The sequence below is a fragment of the Mirounga angustirostris genome, unplaced genomic scaffold, assembly GCF_029215605.1.
Source record: "Mirounga angustirostris isolate CCGP_5_RB_7025 unplaced genomic scaffold, mMirAng1.0.hap1 SCAF_4, whole genome shotgun sequence".
Classification (NCBI taxonomy): Eukaryota; Metazoa; Chordata; class Mammalia; order Carnivora; family Phocidae; genus Mirounga; species Mirounga angustirostris.
The window spans coordinates 16,720,604-16,741,381 of record NW_026991712.1 but is presented as its reverse complement, the minus strand read 5'-3'; the positions used below and the strand labels follow the sequence as shown (position 1 = coordinate 16,741,381).

The following is a 20,778-nucleotide window of genomic DNA, read 5'->3' as shown; positions in this document are numbered from 1 at the left end:
GAGCCGTGCCTATGTTAACGTGTCTGCATTCATTTACTTACAGCGTTCTGTTGAATACGGGCTCATGAGTCTACGTGACTGGCCTGGGAATGAACTCTTTGGGTTCCTCAACTGATAAATGGAGTAATATTAACCTCATAGGGCTGTTGAGAGGATTAAACATGAAAGTGTGCAACTGAGCAGCGCCAGACACAAATAATCACCCAGTGAATGATAACTGGAATGATTGGGTCAAATTGCCCATGTTCTCTTGACAGACCCCTCTATGTCTAGGAACACATGGCTAGGAGACAAACATCCTGAACAGAGATTCTACTGGTGTGGGACCAATCCATTTGAGAGTCAGCCCACTGACCTTGATCCTGTTGGCACTATGCCCAGCCTAATTGTATCTGAAGATCAGATGTAAGAATCAAGTGGGTTAAAGGTGTAGGGCGGCAAGAAGAACCATTTATACCAGGTAGCAGGTTAGTGAGTTTTACCCCTAGTTACATTTCACATGGGCACCTCAGTTGTTTCCTTGCTGCTATTCTTGATTGCTGTCTTTGGTGATCATTAATAAAGGTTATTATTTGCATTTCCCACATCTGTTTGAATTTCACAAGTCTTATATTTCCAGGACAAGAGCCAAAACTAATCAACCCAGTCTTTGGAAAAGCAGCTGATGGGGGCATACCCCACTTTAATTACCACTGAGGATTTGAAATTGAACACACAGAAGGAAAAAAAAATTTTAAGATTTTATTTATTTATTTGAGAGAGAGAGAGACAGAGTGCGTGCGCGCGTGCACGAGCGGGGGGTGGGGAGGGGCAGAGGGAGAGGGAGAAACAGACTCCCCACTGAGCAGGGAGCCCAATATGGGGTTCGATCCCAGGACCCCAAGATCATGACCTGAGCCCAAGACAGACGCTTCACTGACTGAGCCACCCAGGTGCCCCCACAGAAGGAAAATTGATCAACTGGTTAATTTTGTCTTCCCTGTACCTTAACCATTCAGTCTTTACCCACCTCTATGTGATACATATTCTTCTGAATGTTTTATTACAAGTGTAGTTTCTTTCATCAACGGCTAATTTCATCTGTGGTCAGAAAGCATTCAGTTCTCCACGCTAAAGGAAAGCCAAAAGGCAGCTCAGGTACCTGCTAAACCAGCATTCAGGGTGACCTGCCCAAGTGTTTTGAGGCTGTTGCCCTTCACCTAAACAGCTTGGCCCAGCTACAGTATTCAAGCTGCCAAGAAAATAAGCCAGGACTCTTCAGTACTTTATGTGCTGGAGTCACATTTATAAATCTGGTTCGAAATGGGCTCTTGACAAAGGTGGCTGCTCCCTGGGCTCCCACTCTTCTGGCTCGGTTCAGTGCAAGAGGGCCACCAGCAGCTTCTGGAAGTCCCCAGAGGTGTCTGAGCGAACCATGTCAGACAGAGACTTCTGATACTTCTCTTGGAACTTTGCTTTTATTCCCTGAAGGTCCACCTGTAGGAGAAATGGCAACAGCAATGAGGACAAGAACATTTATAGCGTGTTCACTATGAATGCAGGCAGGTACTGTTCTGAATAAATTGTACTCATTTGCTCACTTATGCCTCAAAACAACCCTTTGCAATAGGGGCTATTATTATTTTTATTTTATGAATGGGAAACGGAGAGCAGAGTCCAGTCTGCTGGAATATATTCACCTCTGCAACCTTTAGGGATATATATATATATTATATATATATATATATATACCAATACAAATTTATTTATGAATACCAAAACTTGAATTTCATTTGATTTTTAAGTATTACAAAATATTTTTCCTTTGAGTTTTTTACAGTCATTTAAAAACGAATCATTCTCAGGTAGCAATCCCGTACAAAAACAGGTCGGTCTGCAGGCCACAATTTGCTGACCTGTGGTAAAGGGTTAAGAAAATTATCAACACAGAGATTTGAATTTGAAATGAAGCTTTTTTTTTCTCTTGTACCCTGATCAGCAAGGCTATTAGTGCCAATCAACAAAATTCAAATCAATATCAATTTGTAGGACTTATTTTGAATCTAATTCATTGATAGCTTGAAAAACCTGGGCGCTGGAGATGGGCAAGAGGACTCAGAAGAAAAACAAATAAAAAGATTGTTCTGCTCCAAACACTCTTAGAACCTAGTAAGGGAGACAATACTTGCACCAGAAAAGATGGAAGTACAGAGAGAACACAGTGTGTCTCATAAAAGCAGCACAGAGCTTTCTTTAACAGGGAGTTGTGTTCTCTTTTTAATTTTTAAAAATTTAGACTCTATCGTGCATTCTAGACAGATTCACAAACTATCACTAAGGTTTCTGGTTCTTTTTCCTCCTGCCTCAATCGGAGGAATGAACTAAGAGAGAAAGAAGATGAGAGCAGAAGGCAGGAGAATGAGGGATTGTGTGAAGTGGATGCTGAGCAGGAGGGAGACTCCAGCATGATGCTGTGTGTCCCCTGCCCCCCAATCCGGCTCCTCTACTTGGCTGGGGGAGGGGCAGGATGGTGGGAGTCGGGGGGGTTGGGTGGGATGGGGGACACTGGGGCTCCATTCTAGTACCAAGCGGCTTTAGGGGATTAGGGGATCCAGCCAGTACGTCTCACTGGGCCTGAAGCATTCTGAAGGAATGATCCATATGTGGAAATGATCCAGGATATGTGGCCAATCCTAAGATGGGACAGAGCATCTTGGAATGATCATTCCATGGCTCACGTTGCAGTGAACGTGGAGCCCCCGTGAGCCCTCCAGAGTGATCCAATCCCCTGGGGTCTTTCAGAATCCCCGCTCTGCTCCATTGCGCCCCTCCTTCTTTGAGCCTCAGGATCTCAGAGACTTTGTGGGGTGGGTTGGAGGGTGAGTTGCTTAGGGACAGAGAGAGAGAGACCACGGAGATCTGGAGAGAGAGGGGAGGAGAAAGAGAGACTTAGGAGAGTGGCAGAGAGACTAGGGAAGGGAAGGAGGGGGGATCAAGACAAATGGACTGGAAGCTAGAAGAAAACTGAATAGTGGAGGAGGAGGAGAAATTCCAGGAATAGAAATAAAAACGAAAGAACGATCTTGTTGCTAAGTTATATTTTAAAACGGTGTCAGATGTTAAGTATTATTTGTCAAAAGCCATGGGCCAGGATTTGGGTTGGGATTTATCCCCCTTCAATTAACAATTTTTTGAGGGAAGATGTCTGTGGTTTTTCAAGGGCTCAGTTACACTTCATTCTGTAAGGCTTCTCCTACTGTAGACGAAATGCCATGTCCCCTTCATTTTGTCCTGCCTTCACTCTGTGGCCCCTTGTTCCAAAGCCTCCACCGGGAATCCTGACAGTTGCTCTCAAGCTTTGGGCTACTCATCTCTCTTTCTTACACTCAGGCATTCTCAAGGTGGGGTGATATCGCTCGCTACTCCCAACAGGGCAAAAGTGCGTTCTTAAGAGGGCGAAAAGAACCTTAATCCTTTTATGTAAAAGTACATATATACACGCATGCATACATAGAGAGAACATAACGGAATAAAGAAGGGCACTTGATGTAATGAGCACTGGGTGTTATATGCAACTGATGAATCACTAAGCTCTCCCTCTGAAACTAGTAATACACTCTATGTTAATTGATTTTAAATTAAAAAAGAACATAACAGAATATATGTGTATTTACAGAACACAATATATACATACAGAACATTGCAGAATATGAAACAGATACACAGTCTATCTGTGGTGTTCATGTTTTGGCGGGGAGTGGTGATGAGGAAAAAACTGGGTCCCAAAAGGCTTCTTAGTAGGATGAGTGATAACTATTATTATATTTTAAATTTTATTTTATTATGTTATGTTAGTCACCATACAATACATCATTAGTTTTTGATGTAGTGATCCACGCTTCATTGTATCAAAAACTGATGATGTACTGTATGAATGATAATTTAAAAAAAAAAGAGTTTGAGAAATACTGTCTTGTACTGATATAGCTCAGTGTGTTCTGAGCTGGTGTGATCAGTGACAGGCCCAGCTGGGGAGGTAGGCTGTCATTTGCTCATCGACTCCGCTGCTGGGTGACCTGGTTTCATGTTCCTTAAAATGGAGCCAAGCCTGGCTGTGCCACCCAGAACGGCTCAGCCAGGTCCCCTCTGCACGGGCCACCAGCTCTCCAGAGCTGCAGAGAGCAAAAATAGAAGCAACTATCGTTATTGTATTTTTATAAAAAGAAACAGATTGAAGCATGGCACAGTGTCTTCCACAAAGTCTGGGAAGGCAAGGGCTGTCTCTGTGTTACTTTTTCCGTAAATAGACCCTGAAGAAAGACTATTTGTGGCTGACATCAGCTGTGGCCAAAAGAGAAGTGGCTGCCCACGTGCTCAGAGTCGAGGGCGTCTTACCTCAGCCCTGGTCACGATGATGTGAATGAGTGTCTCCTCATCGGTTCCTGCACCCTTCATGGACTTGTACAGACGGTCAGCGAAATAGCCCTCCGGGTCCCGGGCGCACCTCACTGGCCAGGACGAGGGACAAGAGAAGGTGAGGCTTTTACATGTTGCATAACATGCAGACCCTCTGAGGGCACAGAGCTGGCCCAGAGTGTCACCTGGTTGCCCGTGGTGCTGACTCAATGGTGAGACACATGTTTGAAAGGGGCTGACCTCCCACTCTAATGGGATCTGGAAGATTCCCCTGGTTCAGGGCATCTGGGCTCCTCAACCAAGAACTGAGTCAAAACCCCTTCAGCAGCCCCTCTGCTGGTCCCTGAAGACCCTTCAGAGGAGGAAGAAGGCTTTCCCTGCCGAGTTCATGATTCCTACCAGCAGAAGTAACTTTTCTTATCTAAATGAAATCTCTGATGCTGGCGCTGGGCTCAGAGGGGAAACACGGGTTGGCTGACGATGCTGCTATAATAAAACTTCTAATCTTGAAGACTCACTCCCCTGGACCGTGGCCTACTTTCCTGTGCTAAACCACCTCCCCGTCCTTTGTTTTTCCTCGCTGGGTTTGCTTTGTGAGTCTCATCTCGGAATCTTTTCTAAGTGCCCCACATTCTTCTTGATTCTCCATCTGGGATGCGGCGGATGGAATGTTTAATGCTGTCTACGGACCACCTTCCCGTGTTCCTGCTCGTTGCTCTTTTCTGCACCGCTCCTTGCCTGCCAGCTTTGATCTAATGCACAGATTCGTGAAAAATAGTTTTGATTCACCCGTCAGGCTGGAGAGTGCTGGTCTACTCCTGGGGAGAAATCATTGCTCCCTCTCCCCACTTCCCAGGTGGCCCATCGTGACAAACATTTTGGGGAAATGAACCAAATACTCTTTAGGCGTTGACATTTACCTAGAACACCTCACATTTTTGATGTTAGTGATTAATAACAAGTAATCCATTGAGCATAAGTGTGAATGTGCGTCTTTAATATGTCCTGTAATGGGAACTCTTGTTGTCTAGGTAATTGCCTCTATGACTGATGCTTATGAGCACTGGAGAGGAACAGGGTGAGGGAAGCAGTGCCTAGGTTGGGGGAGGAGGGGGTCTGTTTCTTTCTTTTATAGGCCGTGTGGAATCCGCCAGAGTTTCAGTGGAAAAGAAAAGCCCAACTTGTGTCTGACCTCCTTATCCTGGAAACAATCCAAAAGCTGTTGGATCGGTGGCGGTTGTGGGGAGAACCTGTCAATTTGGGGAGTAGCATACTTGAGCCTCACTTAAGACCTTCCCCGGTGCAGGACTCATTGATGCTCATCGATTGTCTGCCTAACGTAAGGGTGTTCCAACCCTTCATAGGTGTCTTCTACCCTGACATTTCTTCTTCCTGATGTTCTGGGAAGAGAATCCTCAACGTTTCTGTTGTATACCGTCGACGCCTGGTGAACAACGTCTGTTGTTAGCAGTAGCAGGAATCGCTCAGGAGTGTGGTTGGGGCTAGCCAGGGAAAACGTGGGGCTAGAGCCGTGCCATGTAGAAGGCAGGGTAGCCAGCCATTGCGAGGAGAAGACAGTCCTTTGCGGGAGCTTGTAGAAGTGTGGCTTCTGGGCCCCATTCTTGGAGATTCTAATAGGTAACCTGGAATGGGGCCCAGGAAACTGTATTTTCCCGCACCTCCCCATAGAAGATTCTGAAGCAGGTGGTCCGTGGGGCCCACTGGAGGAGTGTTGCCCCAGAGGCTGCAAGAGGTGGGAGTCAATGGGTCTCAAATTTAGCCATAAACTGGCATCTTTATGAGTCAGGTATGAAGAGGGTGGGGAGTGTCTAGAAAAGAGAACTGTGAAGTCATGTTCTACGATTTGTGTGCTTTATACTTGAGGTCGTCTCTAATCACTTCTAAGTTTGCTACCACTGGAGTGCACCCAAGTCCTGCATTTCATTGTCCCCATCTCCAGGGATGTGGCCTTTCCTTCCCCTGTGCCCTCTTCACACTGGTGGTTTTTGTTTTTATCTTTACTGTAACCTAATCTGTTGGTTTGTGAGTATCCACCATGGACTTTAAGCTTCTTAAGAGCAGGAACTGGACCTATTTACCTCTGATCGCCACACCTAACACGACCCCCAGCCTGGGTTAGGTGCTAACTAAATGTTAAAGAATGGAATGGCTTTATTATTAGTAGTAATTTTGATAGTGGTTTATTGCCATTAATAATTAATATTAATGAAGATTAATATAATCTTCTGACTGAACTCTGGTTCAAGCACAGAAAGGATTTGGGGTCTCTGAGTCAGGCCATGAGTGGACCTCGCCATCCACCTAAGAGACTCATCTTTGAAGCCCTGAGGACAGTCATCCATGTGGGTCCAGCGTGGGTCAGAAGTGACACTAGGCATGTTTAGGCCTCTGTACGTCAGAGGTCCTGCTAATTTGAATGCAAAATGAGGATGGATTAAAAAAAAGTCAATTGCTGACATTGTTCAGAAAAATTTTTTTAAAGCCCCACAAAAAAACAAAAGGTTTGGCAGATAGAGCACATTTTTTAACTTCCAGGGCTGCTTTTTCAGTTCTTCCTCTGCTGGGGATCTGTCTTTCCATTTCTTGTGCTATTTGGGACGGTGCCCTCGACTCCTCGCCACAGGAGCATGGACAATGGACAATACCTTCATTCCAGGCCTTGCAGAAAGGAAAAAGGAGCCTGCCAGACACAGCGCCATGCCCATCTTTCTGCTATTTCCTGCCTATGGGCAACACCTGGAGAGAAGGTTGTGGTGTTTGCTTGGCACAGGAAAGATCTGATCTCCCTCCCCACTCTTGCTGAAGAGACCTCATTCATTCTAAATGTTGAAGGGAACCAAATGGAAAAGAACACCCTCGAGCCATCAGGCATGTGCAAAAACCCGTTCATGGATTGGAAACCTAGCTGAACCACATCGTGCTCCCTGAGACTAGACAATGGTCCCAGGCTGTTGACAGATGCTCTTGTGGACCCACCATCTTAATGCGACTGTCATGGATGCCAAGGTGCATCCCCCAGATGCCCTCTTCAGGACCAAGGCACTCATTCCAACTGTCGCCTCCTGGCTGCTCACAGCTGAGTCCCTCCCCAGGAATGCCCCCCCCCCCCCCCCCCCGCCAAGGAGCTGCCTTCTCCAGGGTTGTAAATACTCCCAGGGTACAGCCGGTGTCCACTTGTTGCTTGCTGTGGGGTGCAAAGACCTGGCCCCCTGGCCTCCCGGCTCCAGGGCTCCGTGGGGGACCAGCAAATCTCCCACTGCAGCTGCATCACGCTCACTCTCTCCCTTACCCAACGCTGCTTCGAGGTGTGGTTCCCAAATTACTCCCTAACATCTTCCCACACACCAACCTCTGACTCCAAGTGTGGTTGCAGGGAGCCCGACCTAAGGCAGGGACTCTCCGTGGTCTACTTTACCGAGAGTTAAGTAGGCCTTCTGCAGATCTCCTGATGTTTCTGCTTCAATGGCCTCTTCAATGTCTTTGTCGATGAGCTGGAGAGATAAACCGAAGTCCAGCCGTTATGCCAGGCTTTGCTTTTGGCTTTGGTACTCTTGGGGTCATTTCTCTACAAAAAGCATGGAATTCTTCCAGATTTGGTCATGTGGCTTTAAGGAGCCTATCCTGCCCCATGCCTTACATGACTGGGGATGATGGCCCCCCTTTGAGTGGGGTCTCTCATGGCTGATGACTTTTGACCTCTAGGGGGTCAGATCTGACCCCAGTGAGGACCACTCCCTTGGCCTGGTATGCTCATCTGTAAAATTGGGAGTGGGAGAACAATGAATCCTTACTATAACAATAATTCTTTACATCTATATAATAATTTAGTTTCCAAAGTATTCTTAAAATTCTTTTTCCTTCCAATTTTCTAGGAGGCTGTGGTGGTAATCATCTTACCCGTATAGTTCTCATCCCCCATGTCCTGGGACTGGGGATCAGCCACCCACAGTTTGGGTGAAATAAGAAGTAGAGGCTGTGAAGTTCATGCTAAGGATTTGGTCTAATGTTTCTGATAGAGTGGGGCTGCATGGGCTGGGAGCCAGGGGCTGACCACGTCAAAATGTCACTTTCCTTCACTCGAGGGTGATTCCAAATGATCCTGTGTTCACCACCGGCTCACATATCACTCTGCACAGCATTCCACGTTAGGTTTCTTTCCAAATATTTGCAGAAGCTGAAGTTCAGAGTAGATGGTGACTATGTTTCATGCAAGGACTACCTGGGCCAAACTCAGGGCAGGCAAATAAAGAGCAAAGAGGGCTCTTTGTCGCGTTTGGGGAAATGCAGTTAAGCATTAAGAATGCTGAAACTTCTTTCTTAGAAATTGTTTTTTGAGGGTATGACACAATGTGGTTCCATAATTGGGGCCTTTGGGGACACACCAGTGGAGTGCATGTAGTTTATTCCCGAAAACATAAGTGGACAAAATAGTCTTTGCAATGCAAGCACAATAGCATGGGGGAGGGGAGGAGGGTTGAGATTTAATGAGGCCCTGGTGCTTGATCTCCTTGTCATGGTTTGACATCTAGAGGTCTGGTGTGGGTAATGGACCTAGACGATGGGGATTGGCTGGGGGGCTTTCAGTCCTGTCCCTTCCTTAGCTGTTCCCAGCCTCTCTTGGGTTTGCTGCGGGAGCTGGTGTTTCGAAAGGGACTGGCCTCACTTTCCCACGAACGGGGTTCTTGTTCTGTAGACTGAGATTGCATTTCAAGAGGACATTTTGTTCACACAGGTCTGCGTTTACTAAAAAAATAATCCTCACGTTAAACTGCTTTCTGTTTCTATTGTTAATGCTGGGCCAGAATAGTGCATTAGATTTTCTATTGAATCTCAGTCGTACAACAGATCAAGGCAGGAAAACAGCTGTTCCGGGGAGGTGGGAGAGGGCTTCAGTACCCCAACTTTAGGCTGTATTGCTGGGTTTCTGCTTTCTCCCAGTCTTCTCGCCACACAACTCCAGGGGGCATTGTTCACATTGCCCCCTCTTCTCTACCTCTCTCCTGCCCACATCCCCCTCCTGGGAGCTACCAAGGCACCTTCAGGAACACAAACGGAAAACAATGGACTGGCCCAAGCTATTGTGAATCTCCTTTGCAAATGGTAGGCTTTTCACTGCAGTTACTGGAACACTTAATTCTTAGGGGGCTCTTTAGACAGATCAGGTTTTCTGATCTTGGTACAAAACCCATCGCTGGGGTGGATTCCAGCCTCTAGTTACCAGGTAGTGCTGCCTGTAGGGAGATTACTAGAAGAATAGGGGAGACATTTCTTTCTTTTAAAACCGATTCACCCAAAGAGACAGGATTCCCACAGCAGAACCCTGTGCCCTCTGGCTTTGGCCTCAGTGGTTATAGGGCTAAGGGCTCTGGAACAAGCTTAGGAAGACATAAAGGTGAGGGGACAGGTGTGGTGGGGACACAGTGTGCCTAGGCTTTGGGTATGTGTGCCTACAATTTGTATTGAGCCCTGTGTAGGGAACTCATTTCAGCTTTTTTTTTTTTTTTTAACATTTTATTTATTTATTTGAGAGAGAGCATGAGAAAGAGAGAGAGCACAAGCAGCAGGGAGGAGCAGAGGGAGAGGGAGAAGCAGGCTCTCCGCTGAGCAGGGAGACCGATGATGCGGGATTTGATCCCAGGACCCTGTGGTCATGACCTGGGCCAAAGGCAGACGCTCAGTCGACTGAGCCACCCAGGTGCCCATTACTTCAGCTTTATAACTATACGAGCCTTTCATGTTTGGTCAACTCTGGGACTGTGATGTTCTTGTGTGGTGTAGCAGAGAGGGGAAAGTTCTATTGCTTGGCAGGGATTTCTGAGAGCGTCAGTAGATAAGGCTCAGGCTTAGAGGGCAAATAAAGGGCAAAACCCTAAGTTTTCATGCCCAAATAAAAATTCAACTCTATGCCAGGACAGACTATGCCACATAATAGACTCCTATGATCTCATGCTAGCAGTTGATTGCTTTTAGCCAGAGGCCCATGTGAAAACTTATGAACCAGGGTCTTAAGCTCAGGGTAAACTCACAAAAATCAGTGATAAAGATCAAGATGAATGATGTTCGGGAAAGCTTTTGGAATGATGAGTAGGTAGTATTTTAGAGCTAGTTTCATGTAAAGAATCATTAAATCAATAAATTATCTTATTGTCCATTTGAGCTTTATTGGACACTGCTGGTTCACATAGGGAGACAACTGACAGTCGTTAGTGTTTACTAAGCACCTGCTGCATGCCAGGTACTAAGCCCTTTACTTCTATTAACTCATTAATTAATTACTAACCCTACGAAGCAGGTACCATTGTTAACCCTGTTTTACAGTTGGGGAAACGGAGGCGCAGAATCCTTAATAACTTGCCCAAGGTCATATGGCTAGTAGTCTAGTGCAGACCTTTGAAATTTTAACATGCACCAGAATCACCTGGAAGACTTGTTGAAACATACATGGTAGGACCCAAACTCCAGAGAATCTGATTCAGTAGGTCGAGGGTGGGGGCTGAGAATTCTCTCTCTCTCTCCCTCTCTTTAAATAAGAGAATTTTCCTTTTTAACATGTTCTCAAGTGATACTGATGCTGCTGTTTGGGGATTAATTTTGGGGAACAATTGGCCTGGAGAGTATCCTTGCAGGTGGCCAGGGCGCACACACACATACACACGCTCACGTGTGTGTGTGTTTCCATAGTGATCACCAACGGCAGCCATCCCCTGAAACTCCACCCATGGCCCCAGCCATGTGGGAAGAGGGTGTAGGTCATGGAAAAGTCTTCCAGCTCAGAGTCTACACAGCTCTAGGAGCAGAGGCCAAGGGAGTGCAGGGTCCGCTGGCTTTGATCATGACTCTGGGCACGATTTGAAAGCAGAGGGCCCTCAAGGCTTATATGCAGTACTGATAAAATTCCTAAGCTTTATTGTCTTTTCATCTGCTGGCAATACAGAGGAAACACTATTTCGAGTGAGGAGAGGCCAGCTCCAGCCGAGGGAGAGGCTCGGGCTGGGGAATCTTGCAGTTCTCATCCACTCTCCGCTACCGGCTTGCTGTGTGGTCCTGATAAGTTACAGATGGCGCCTTACTCGTAACAGACTTCCTTGTCCAGCCGTCCTAGGTAACAACAGCTGCTCGGCCTGCGTTATCGTTACTGTATTGTTGGGGCACTGAAATGAGATACAGGGCACAGAAGTGCTTTGACTAGTTAAAAGCACTTTACAAATAAACAATGGGAGACAAAATATCGGATACTCTCCAAAAGGTTTCTTGCAATTAAAGACTGATTTTCAGGGCAGGGCTCACCACTACTAAATGCCTTGAAATAAGGGCCTCATCTTCTTGGCTTAAAATTATCATTAGATAAAAAATAATTGTATAAAAGTAATTTATACGCGTCTTTGCAGGAGTCTATCTCTGAGGTAGATGACATCTGTTGTGGGAGCGGTAGGCACGTTGTTAGCGCAGCTGTAAATTGGAATAATAACGAGAGAGAACCTCTGTGTGCTTACCACATGCCAGGTGCTATTCCGAGCCTCGAGCCTCGTACATGTATCTTATTTAACTCTTGAAAGAACCCTGGGAGGGTGTGATGATGAGGATTATGGTCCCTGTTTTACAAATGAGGACAGAGAGGTTGGGTCACCGGCCAGTGATAGGACCAGGATTTGAACGTGGACGCTGACTCTAGGGCTTTGCTCCTCAACTTGGCTCTCCTCTGCTTTCCTAGTCTCGGTTGGAAAGCAGGGTTTCCCAACCTTGGCACTGCATTTGGGGTTGGATAATTCTTTGTTGTGGTGCATTGTAGGATGTTTAGCATCATCCCTGGCCTCAATCTACTAGATGCTATTAGCCTCCCCAACACCCAAGTGACAACCCCAAATGTTTCCAGACGTTATCGAATATCCCTTGAGGGGGGGGAGAAGCCAAGTCACTTCTTTTTTTTTTTTTTTTTAAAGATTTTATTTATTTATTTGAGACAGAGAGAATGAGAGACAGAGAGCATGAGAGGGAGGAGGGTCAGAGGGAGAAGCAGACCCCCTGCCGAGCAGGGAGCCCGATGCAGGACTCGATCCCGGGACTCCAGGATCATGACCTGAGCCGAAGGCAGTCGCTTAACCAACTGAGCCACCCAGGCGCCCGAAGCCAAGTGACTCCTGATTAAGCACAACTGTTGTCAAAGACCCCTGTAGTTCCTGATCCCTGATCTTGACTACTTTTGGAAATACACAGTTTTAGCGTGAACTCTCTTACCCTAGTACTGGTTTACTTACAATTTGGTAGGCTTGAAAGGTGGCACGTAATTGCTTGTGGCTTCTCTTGGCCAGGACTTCATTGAAGGCGAGCTCGTCCGTGCCCCAGCGGCCTTCCCCTGCCTTGCGGGCCAAATGCAAACATTTAAAAAAAAAAAGCCTTTTGCAGAAAGACCGAATATTCTGTTCTGTGACCAGGCCTCACTGGCAGGCAATTATACAATAGGCACTGAATAAAAGTCAAACTGATCCACTGAGCACTTTAAGCTTCCACCCGCGAGTAAACTTCCCGTATTTATTTATATTATTTATGCCCTCCCTTGTTCCAAAATGGATCTGAAGTGGTCAACTCTAGAGTGCAATAGTAGGAACAATTCTCAGAGGTTCACGAGGACCACATATATGAAGAAATATTCTAAAGGTCATACTTATTTCTCAAGTAACTCCCATTGTCATGAAATAAAGAAAGGTTTGTTGGAAGTAACGCTAATAAATTTAAAGAGAGAAAAAGAATTTGCTGAGACTGGCACGTCTGTACACTTACATCATACAGATCTTTGGCATCCTGACCAGCTAGATCTTTGTCCACGTCCTCTCCTTCATCACGATTAGCCTTGAAAAATTGACACATTGTTATTAACTGGAGCTCCTGCTTGACCACAGAAAACAAAAAGAGAAAGTCCTGGAAAGCTGGGGCTGATCTCAGAGGGGCTGCTCTTTGCTGCCATCTTTAGGGCACAACTAAGAAACAGAGTAGCTTCTGAGACAGCACTTGGGCCTTCTTTCTTGTACAAACCAGGGTCACTCACAAACCCCAGGGACCTCGAAGCAGGCTGAGAGCACCCCCCTGATGTCCCCTAGAGTGACTCCGTTGGAAAGCTAATAGTCTTCCTTTCAAAATACCACATTTCAACCTCTCGGAGCTTCCTGGTATTGAAGAAGCCTGAGACTTGGTCCTGGAAGGTTCTGGAAGTCTAGCCTAAGCCCTTTGTGGCAGGCAGAGTTCTAGGATGACCCCGAGCAGCCCTAGCCCTTGTTACGATCCCCTTCCCTTGAGTGGGGTTAAGACCTGTGAACATAAGCTGTCACTCCCATGACTGTGTTACGTTAAGATACAAAGGAGGTTTTACAGATGTAATTAAGGTCTATAATTAGTTGAGTTGATCAAAAGAGATGTTCCCCTTGGTGGGGCTGATCTTACCTGTAGCAGGGACACCAGGATTTTTTTTAGGTTTCCACTGGTATCAGCTTTGACATCTGATTCAAGGCTCCTGTCAAATACTTTTGAAGGAGAAAAAGGGGTGGGGGGAGAAAGCAGGTGATTTCATCTCCCAGAGGTATTTTGAAAGGAACATTCTTTAAATTTTTATAAATTTTTTAGAGTATTTATTTCTTATTTGAGAGAGCGAGAGAGAGAGAGAGAGAGAGGGAGGGAGAGCGAGCACAAGCAGGGGGAGCAGCAGAGGGAGAGGGAGAAGCAGGCTCCCCACTGAGCAGGGAGCCCGACGTGGGGCTCGATCCCAGGACCCTGGCATCGTGACCTGAGCTGAAGGCAGACGCCCAACGACTGAGCCACCCAGATGTCCCGAAAAGGCACATTCTTTACCCCAAGTCAGAACAAAAAGTCACTTACACCTTTGGTAGGCTTCCTTAATGGCAATGATCTCCTAGGAAGGGTGATAAAAAGAAAAGCCATTATTCCCAGGTGGGGTTGATCAGTAGGAGCCACACAGAGGGAAGCGCAGGAGCCTGTCTCTGGACACAGGATGGCTCCGGAACTTCCCCCAGAGAGGGCCACCCTCAGGCTTGGGGCCTGGGCCTGGAGCGGGTCCCTGGAGGTGTGAGAACATTCCGAGCCACCCAAGTAACACGCGCAGACACTGTCCTTAGTTGAAAGCAAAACTACTAGTGCCAAGCTAACATCTGACCGCCACCTCACGCCACCCCACGTCCCCATCCCCACTCAGGTGGGGCTCCTGCCACCAGTTCAGTAAGTATCTGCCCAAATACTCGTCTTCGCCTCTGTATACAGACAGACGTGCTACTGAAAATAATATAGAATTGTTTCCTTTTTTGTTGTTGTTTATTTATTTTTTTAAAGATTTTATTTATTTATTCATGAGAGACAGAGAGAGAGACAGAGGCAGAGGGAGAAGCAGGCTCCCTGCAGAGCAGGGAGCCCGATGTGGGACTCTATCCCGGGACCCCGGGATCATGACCTGAGCCGAAGGCAGACACCCAACCGACTGAGCCACCCAGGCGTCCCTATAGAATTGTTTCCTATGACAAGTAGAAAACAACTGTTAGAAAAGTGGAATACTGGGGCGCCTGGGGGGCTCAGTTGGTTAAGCGTCTGCCTTTGGCTCAAATCATGATCCCAGCGTCATGAGATCGAGCCCCGTGCTGGGCTCCCTGCTTTGCGGGAGGCCTGCTTCTCCCTCTCCCACTCCCCCTGCTTGTGTTCCCTCTCTCGCTGTGTCTCTCTCTGTCAAATAAATAAATAAAATCTTTAAAAAAAAAAAAAAAGAAAAGTGGAATACTGTATACGTTGCTCTTTGACTTATTTTTTACTCACTAAGACGCCTTGGAGATCCAGCTCTGTGGATACCTTGTCACTTAGTGTTTTTTAAGGGGATTCAAAATGTTCCATCCCACGGTCAGCGACCGTGTATTCAGCCAGCCGCCCGATGGATGGACATTTAGGTTGTTCCCAATTTTTCTCTACTTGAAACAGGCTTCATTCAGTAAAGAGTATGCTGTGTGCAGGAGTGCGGGCCTCTCTCTAGGGTGTGTAGTGGGAAGAAGGGCTTTGTATCTCGATGACTCGCGCTGAGGGGCCCCCTCAGGAACTGCCTCAGTTTACATTTAAGCCAGCAGTGTCTGAGAGCAGGCGTTTCCCCAGAGCGTCAAGCTGTTTAAGGGAGTCAGTGGGCAGGTGGGGGGGGGGCGGGGGCAGGAGAAGGTGAAGAGCCTGGGGAGGGGTGTCGGGGGACGTGGGAGTGGTGGGGGCTGACCGCTTGAGGCCATGCAGCTACTTCCGCTCTCCTCCTTTCAACCCACCGCCAGGATCTGCCTGAACCTGAGGGCTGCTCTCTTCCTAATTTTCTTCTCTCTGCTGTCAGATCTATTTGACTGGGGGGAAAAAAAGAGCTTGTTTGTTGTCTGAGAGCAGGACTTGAAGGAAACTAGACTGAGGAGGAACCGTAAGAGAAAAATAATGACCAGAACCTTCTTGCCGAGGCCGGCTGCCGACTGCCCCCATATTGGACGCCTCCTGGTTGGGACGGCCGTGTTTCTGGAAGGTGGGGGATGTTGTGTCGGGAACGCTGTATCCCTGCTGGACCAAACTGATACCAACCTCCTTTGCTGACCCTTCCCTACGGCCCAGTCCTGAATGGAAACTCCTTGAAAGGGAGGGTTTTCATTCTTTAGGGGAAAGAAGAGAAGTCCGGGGATGCTTAGGAAAGGGGCTCTGGGGCTTAGGCTGTAGCCTGGAGCACGGCAGCACTTCGAGAAATACGCCGGCCGGCACAGGCTGAGCAAGGACAACCCAGGGTCGTCTGCACTCAAGGCTTTGAAAACAGCCGTTTGGCATCAGAGCCCTGTCGAAGCTTTTCCTTGCTGTCTGCTCCAAACACTGCTTCTGTTTCCTACCTGGAGGCTTCGAGAATGTTGGGACTTTCTGGCACTTTCCTTGCGGGACTTCCCCATTCTACGTGATGAGTGGTTGTGGGAGAGGGAAGGGGTCTCTGAATAATGCTTTGTGGACCCCCTCTACTCTTGATGAGTTCCTTGGGCCTCAAGACTCTGGAACCAAAGATGAATGGGCTCCTGCTAAAGCCTTAACAAAGGCTCTTTTCAGCTCCTGAAATGGCAGCGTGTGCCCAAGGGACAAGGGGAGAGGTGTGCTGAGAAGCAGAGGGGAACCTCCAGGAAGGCGCTGGCAGCCGGGAGAGGTGTCCTTGGGATCCCCATCTGCACCACCCGCCTTCATGCCTCTTTGCAGCCCTTCCTGTACTCTATGCCAGATGACAGCCACAGACCAGGCAGCTGCACAAACATGCATAGACCACGCATTGCCTTATTCGTGCAGAAGACCCGCAAAGTCAGGCTGGGAAGAGGAAAGTAGAGTCTTGCCTCCTGCATATAAAAGTGTGCATTCCTTTTAGAAAAGCAAAAGCTGCGTTGACATAGCTGTTCGGGAAGGATCTATTCTGTCAAGCCAAGGGCAGCAACACCAGAATTGACAGCCAGAAGACTGGGAGAGGGATCTCTCCTGCACGGGGCAAGCAGGCACGTTTCTCTCCAGATGCTTGCTCACCCCCCGAGGGGAATGTGGGGAACAGTTTTCCTTCTGGTTGCTGCAACCGTCTCTGATGGGCATATGGATGGATGCTCCCTCAGGGGCTGGGTCGGGGGTTTGGCTGGAACTAACCTTATTGGTTCTTGTGCACAGGACCTGGATGAGCACGGCCTCATCTGTGCCCACACCTTTCATGGCCTTCTGCAGCTGCCGGGCATCGTACTCGCTGGGGCGGTCCAGGAGGGCCAAGGCTGTCTTCTCAAAGTTCCCACTCAGTTCCCTCTTGAACACCTCCTCCAGGTCCTGTAGGAAGATAGCGAGAGCCCTGACTCTTGCTTGGGGAATGGCCCAAAGCAGAGGGACAAGTGTTGCTCTCCCCACTGCATGGCCTTGGGGTCAACAGGAAAACTGCCATGGACAGTTGGGGGCGGGGGTGAGGGGACAGAGCTCTACTGGCCTGAGTGACCTGCTCTGGAGGACACTGGTGGTAGTCACTGGTGGTAGTCACCTTCCTAGCCAGAGACTTCCTATCCATCTTCTCCCTAGACTGGCAGAGGGGCAGAGAAGATCCCTTGCTCACGGCCGAAGACCTCCAAAGATGAATTATAGTAGCAACCAGCATTTGCCGGACATTTTAGGGTTCAGAGAGCCTTCTCACTGATCTTCAGAACAGCCGTGGCAGGAGAAAGATTGGCATTATTCCCATTTACTGACCTCAGAAAAACAAGGACTGACTCCCAAACACCCGCTTGACTAGAAAGGACTGAACTATAGGTTTGTTGTCTCTAGGGGGATCAGATCATTTGTCATCCAAATGCGAATGGGAATGGGTTTGAGAGTGAAAGGGGCAATAAGAAAGTAGCAATCATTGCAGAGCAAAACAGGAATAAATGGGGACCATCCTGGGTACACCAGATGTGCAATCGCTTTGGTTAACTTGTTCAGTGTGGAAAGGGAGACACATGGGAAAGCACTCAGGTAGGGAGAAGAAATGAATATGGGAAATGCCCACTGGCACTTGTTTTTAGCAAGTGTCCATCATCATGGATGTTTTCTGGCAAGTGCCTCTTATTATAGGTAAACTGCCTGCTCCTACCTGTGTCTCTCTGACACGACGGGTTAATGATGAAAGGGACAAGAATTGGTGTTCAGTCTAACTAGAGTCGCCAATGTCCCCAACTTCAGTGAAGGACCTCCAAGCAGGACCTTCATGTCCAGATGGCCCCCTGTGGGTCAGACTGGGGGCGGGGGGAGCCCTGCAGCAGCAAGCATCTTAGGAACCCAAATCACAGCACAGAGTGGCTCTGGCCCTTCGGTGACGTGGCAATAGGGCTAACCACACGGTCACAGCAGCTGTGTGACCTTGGAAATGTACTTTCACCAACTGTCAGTTCCCTGCTCTGAAAACTGGGGAGATAATAAGACTCCCCTCTTAGGGTTTTTGGGAGAAATAGCAGAGACAATCCGTGTAAAGCCCAAGCACAGTGCCTGGTACACTTTAAATGTTCAGTAAGTGAGTATTATTATCATTCCATACTGAAAGGAACTTTTGAAGAATGGGCTAATCAACTCTCACATGAGCCTCTGAGCTCTGAGCCTGGGAGAAAAACCTGGAAGAGTTTGCCTTACGAGGGGGGATCTGCAGTCTCATGAGGGGGCCGTGCTGTTTTTGCCTCCGTCTTAAGGGAGCTTCTCCATCGACTGCTGCATCCAGTAAAGGCAGGCCGGCAGTCAGTGCCCCACAGTGTGGATCCACCCAAAGATTGGACATGTCTTTTCAGGTCGGATGGGCATTGTATAGAACTGTAGGGAAGAGAACTCCTAGCTGCCTACTCTTCCAGGCCACAAGCAAGAAAACAAATCCCTGTGTTTACATTCTGTTCGGACACAGAAGCCGGCTCAGGAGATCTCAGCTCTAATCCTGGTTTTCCTGCTCACTAGCTGTGTCACCTTGGGGTGCATGTTTTCTCTGGAGCTTGGTTGACATGGGGACCTAGATTTGTCCCTTGCCAAGGTCTCCTTGGCAGTCCTGGCTGTCTGAAACAGCTGTGAACTGGTGTGTAAGCAAAGGATGGGCACATGCTGGTGTTGCAAAGTTTGGTGCTGGAAACGCCCACTTGACCTTTAGCAGAGCCCCCAAGTCTCTTTACTCTGCTTTACCCTCAGGCTTAAGAAGCCTGATCTGACTTGGGGTAGGGTGGGGGCAGATGTAGCTCTTGAGGGGCTGCTACAGTTAGGCACACCGACAAGGATGAAAGTTCAATGTCATTCAACTCAGTTCCGTGCAGGTGAACTGAAGACTCAACTTACTTTCATCAATGTCATCAAGGAATGACACTGACAAGCCTGACTGTGAGGACAGACGCAGGGAAACTATAAAAGCACAGCCATCTGGGCCTTGTAGTGTGAAAAGAAATAGCTCCTCTCATGGCAATGGGTTCTTCAGGAGTGGATGCTGGCCCTGGAGTCAAAAGACTGGGATTGGAGTGTCAGTCCTTTTTCTTACTAAGTGTGTGATTTTGCATGAGTCATGTACAGAGAGGAGCTCCAGGTTTCCTCTCTGTAAAATGGAAACTGTCAAACCTAGGATAGCTTCCCTTTACTGATAGGTGCTGTCATTAGCCTGCTTGATTCTCTCAGCAACCTGGGAAGGGAGGTAAATTACCATTTCATTCTGTCTGTGAGGACACCAGGGCCTAAAGAGATTTTTGCCTGCCCAGTGTCAAATAAGTAAGATCTGCCCATCTCTATATCTATTTATACATAGAGGGATTGAAACTGTAAAAGTTTTATAAATATGGATTTGAATACAGCATAATGATTAATATTCATTTTGCATGCTAATAATTCTCATGACATTAAGAAAAGGTTAAATTGTGTTCATCATATATTAATAAAGAAAATAGAAAGCCTAATGCATACTTAAAGATTTCTATACATAACACCATCAGCAACAACAAAAAGAAGGAAAGAAAAGACACATCTAAAGAAAGAAAACCAGGTGTTCATGCTTAATGAAATGGAGGTTTGTGTTTTGTTTGCTTGTTTTTGTTTTTGTAGTTTTCTATCACAATCACTTATGAAGAGTGTATCATTCTTGAGGGCCAGTGAATAGATGAAGAATTCTTGTATGAAGAAAGACCCACCTGTGAAAAGTGGTTCTCAAGTCACTGGCCTATCTGTATTTTAACATGTAGACTTGGTCCAAATGAGTGGAAAAATGACAGGGATTAATAGAAAAAGGAAGTCAATTTTCAAAAGGAGTTAAGGAATATTGATTTTGTAGGCTGTTGAGTTAACAAGGCAATTTCAGTTTCTCTGTAATCAATTAAAATTGTGAAGAGTAGTTTCATCTTGTTTTCTCTTGAGCTAACTCAGTAAAGCTTTAAAGATCTTCTCCGCTGCCTTGGGAGTATAGAGAAAGCAGAGAACGCCTAGGCCAAGGGCTGTATGCCTGCTTGTGAGGACCCTTCGGATCACCTTGCCATACAATGCCTTGTACTTTTGCTTGATTTGTTGCCTCTCATCCGATGTCCTGCTTGATAACATCTCAATGATGGCTGCTTCATCAGTTCCTAAAGAGCAGGAGAAAGAAACGAGGCCAAGAGTGAACAAGACAGAAGATGGAGGTTGATTTTAGTCAATTCTCAGGAAGCTAGGGCCATGGTCAGAGGTTTTGGTGGAACCTAGATGGACCCTTTCACTTTAAAGTCTTGTGGAGAATTGTGTTCTTCTCACTCACTTGACAAATATCCACGGAGACCTCACGTTGCATGAAGCATGGTGCTAGGCATTGTAGCAGAAAGAGGAACGAGTATGGCCTTA

The 20,778-nt window shown here is 47.2% G+C and overlaps 1 protein-coding gene across 1 annotated transcript in view; it reads right to left on the bottom strand.

The window, feature by feature from the left end:
* Window positions 1-728: 728 nt before the first annotated feature.
* ANXA13 (annexin A13) overlaps window positions 729-20,778 on the bottom strand; it is a 56,662-nt gene continuing 36,612 nt past the window's right edge. The window contains exons 4-12 of the mRNA XM_045895935.3: window positions 20,434-20,528; window positions 17,086-17,256; window positions 14,284-14,317; window positions 13,852-13,931; window positions 13,195-13,263; window positions 12,672-12,773; window positions 7,832-7,907; window positions 4,375-4,487; window positions 729-1,476 (exon numbers count right to left, since the gene is read on the bottom strand). Coding sequence (XP_045751891.3) covers window positions 1,357-1,476; window positions 4,375-4,487; window positions 7,832-7,907; window positions 12,672-12,773; window positions 13,195-13,263; window positions 13,852-13,931; window positions 14,284-14,317; window positions 17,086-17,256; window positions 20,434-20,528 — 860 coding nt within the window. The 3' untranslated portion in view covers window positions 729-1,356. The remainder of the gene's footprint in view (window positions 1,477-4,374; window positions 4,488-7,831; window positions 7,908-12,671; window positions 12,774-13,194; window positions 13,264-13,851; window positions 13,932-14,283; window positions 14,318-17,085; window positions 17,257-20,433; window positions 20,529-20,778) is intronic.